Genomic DNA, 2500 nt, shown 5'->3' with positions numbered 1-2500 from the left:
AACAGACTGTTAGAGTTTAAACATACCTGCTGATATTCTTTTCTTCTCCATACATCAGTGCCAGATCAGCCAATGCGAGGACAAAGGAAGGCTTTATCCTCACAGCTTTGTCCAGGTGATCAATACACAGACGCCTCCAGCGCTTTACTTCTACTGTAGTACAGTACAACATGGTTTAGCTTTGAGCTGTACGTATTATGGGATAGCAAAGAACCTTTAGACAGACGTATGCGTGTGTTTTATGTGTACCTTGGTTGGTGAAGGGTTTCTTCATCAGTTCAGCAGTCTTCTTCCTCTTGTAGCACAGAGCCAGCTGATGGTGGATGAAAGCTGACTGGCTGGTCCTTTGCAGCGTTTGCTTCAGCAGATCAATAGAGTCATCCACATCACCCTGGAACACCGACACATATATGCAGATTATAGTCATTGCACCCACAAACCTGGTGTGAGTATGAGTATTTGAGCATTTTTACATTGCTGTATTGGTACTTTTAGTGTAGTAAAGGATATGAATACTTCTTCCACCACTGACCCTCGCATGGATACTAGAAAGGTCTTTACCCATCCAATCTGAATGTGATGGAGACCTGAAGAAGGCTTATGACTGCTTCTCAAGTTATCATTTGCGGTGCTGAGGCTGATGCTCAAAGCCATCCAGTGTTTGTTGGGATCTATCAAAGTTATGTCTTTGTCAGCAGTTCTATCAATGATTTCTAAGGACAGAACCTCCAGGCCTCAGGGTGATTGAGGTGGTTCATCATGTGACCAGGACACCTCTTGGACACATTTACTGGGAGGAGACCCAGACCCAGAACACACTGGAGGGATTATACTGTATATCCATGTGTATATCTGAACCATGTGTCTGGAGAGAAGGATGTCTGCACTACTCTGTTTAGCCTGCTGTTACTGCAATTAAAGCCCAGATAAAACAGATGGATGACTGAAAGTAAGCAGGTTCTTCAGCTGGTAATTCAGATCTACCTCATTGCGAAGGTATTTGGCCACATAGCGTGTGACATGAGGGTTGTCAGGATCGATCCTCAGCGCTCTCTCTACCAGGTCTTTAGCCTCTTGGTGTTTCTGGTTGGTAGCTAACATTATAGCCAGCATGGACAGCAGAATGCCATCGTCAGGGTTGACCTCCAGGGCTCGGCGAAGCTGTTTGATGGCCGGTGACTCCTCTATGTTCACGGATGTTTCTAAAGCTCTCTGCAAATGAGAATTCGATCAGTGTACTGGTTTGAATTCTTGGACTAGAAATCTTCCCTCAGCTTTCATGTCAAAAAAAAAGATAAGTCATTGAAACTTCTGAGACACACACAGACATTTGATTAACTGATTGACCACATGCAGAGTGCCAGTTTGGCCCAGCCAAGATCCTGTAAGACTATAACTTTGTTTACTGTTGATGTTTATCAGAAAACTGACCGGTGCTCTCCGGTAGAGGGCAATAGCCAAACCAGCGTTCCACTCGCTGTCATCAGGCTGCAGCTCCAACGCTTTGTGGAAGCATTCAATAGCTTTGGTGTAGTAAGTCCACGAAAACTTGAGGTAGGTCCAGGCCTTCTCTCCATACACCTCTGGGTGGAGAACTGAGGAGGAACTGGTAGGATACTTCACCTGTAGAGAGGGAGGGAAGAGCAAGCGGAGACAGAAAGGAGACTCTGTTTTATCTCATGTCTAAATATTCTGCTGTCTGATACCTGGCTTGGACTATGAGCTGTACTTTCTCATTTTTCATAGGGTCAGGGTTGGGGAAGGTCAAAGGGGAGTCTCCAAACCAAACTTAGTCTTCCACCATATTGTTTTCTTGCTGGTTTGCAGTCAGGTGACAGTCATAAGAAACCAGACACAATTTATACCTCGCAGACCAAAGTCTAAAACATTTCTAGAGTCCAGTTAAGAAAAAGTGTCAAGAGTTCAAGTGGCCTAAAGCCACTGAAACAAAGGATGGTTTAGACCTTTTAGTCCTTACAGCTCGTACCCTGAAACAAAGGCCAGGTGGAACTAACTCAAACTGAACAAGGGATGATCTGGACGAGCCTTCCTAAGAACATGCTTACTATAGACGCCTCACGTCAGTCATTTTACTGGACACTTTGACAGGCTGAGGTTCCCACAACACCACAGTGTCATCAAACAGTCATCATGGATCCACAAAGCTTCAAAGAGTTCAGTTTTCTAAGAATGTAAAGACAATGTTGAGAAACATTTGATTTGAAAGTTTGTGATCAATAACTGATATTTGTAATTATCTACCAAATGGATCTTGGAAGCCTGTCCTTCTTCCTGCTCCTGTAAGAGGCTGATAATCACTGTATCATCAGCACATTTACAATATGCTGATTCTTACACAGACAGATACAGTGTTTGGAAGAAAACTAGTTTCATGGTATAATCAAAAATATATTATACCAGTATATACCAGTATATCTTCACCCTCTACCAGTATGTGTGTGTTACAGCAGAGTGTGTATACCAGTATATCTTCCACCCT

General features: G+C 43.5%; 1 protein-coding gene across 4 annotated transcripts in view; it reads right to left on the bottom strand.

The window, feature by feature from the left end:
* Positions 1–2500, bottom strand: part of LOC137171893 (interferon-induced protein with tetratricopeptide repeats 5-like) — an 11811-nt gene that overhangs the window by 4500 nt on the left and 4811 nt on the right. For 3 of the 4 annotated variants that reach the window (XM_067576080.1, XM_067576082.1, XM_067576079.1), the window contains 4 exons: positions 1432–1623; positions 985–1212; positions 250–391; positions 27–153 (listed from right to left, as the gene is read on the bottom strand). In XM_067576080.1, coding sequence (XP_067432181.1) covers positions 27–153; positions 250–391; positions 985–1212; positions 1432–1623 — 689 coding nt within the window. The remainder of the gene's footprint in view (positions 1–26; positions 154–249; positions 392–984; positions 1213–1431; positions 1624–2500) is intronic. The other variant, XM_067576081.1, reaches the window with a different exon arrangement.

This window comes from Thunnus thynnus, chromosome 20 (genome assembly GCF_963924715.1).
Source record: "Thunnus thynnus chromosome 20, fThuThy2.1, whole genome shotgun sequence".
Classification (NCBI taxonomy): domain Eukaryota; kingdom Metazoa; phylum Chordata; class Actinopteri; order Scombriformes; family Scombridae; genus Thunnus; species Thunnus thynnus.
This window is presented reverse-complemented; position numbering and strand designations above follow the sequence as displayed.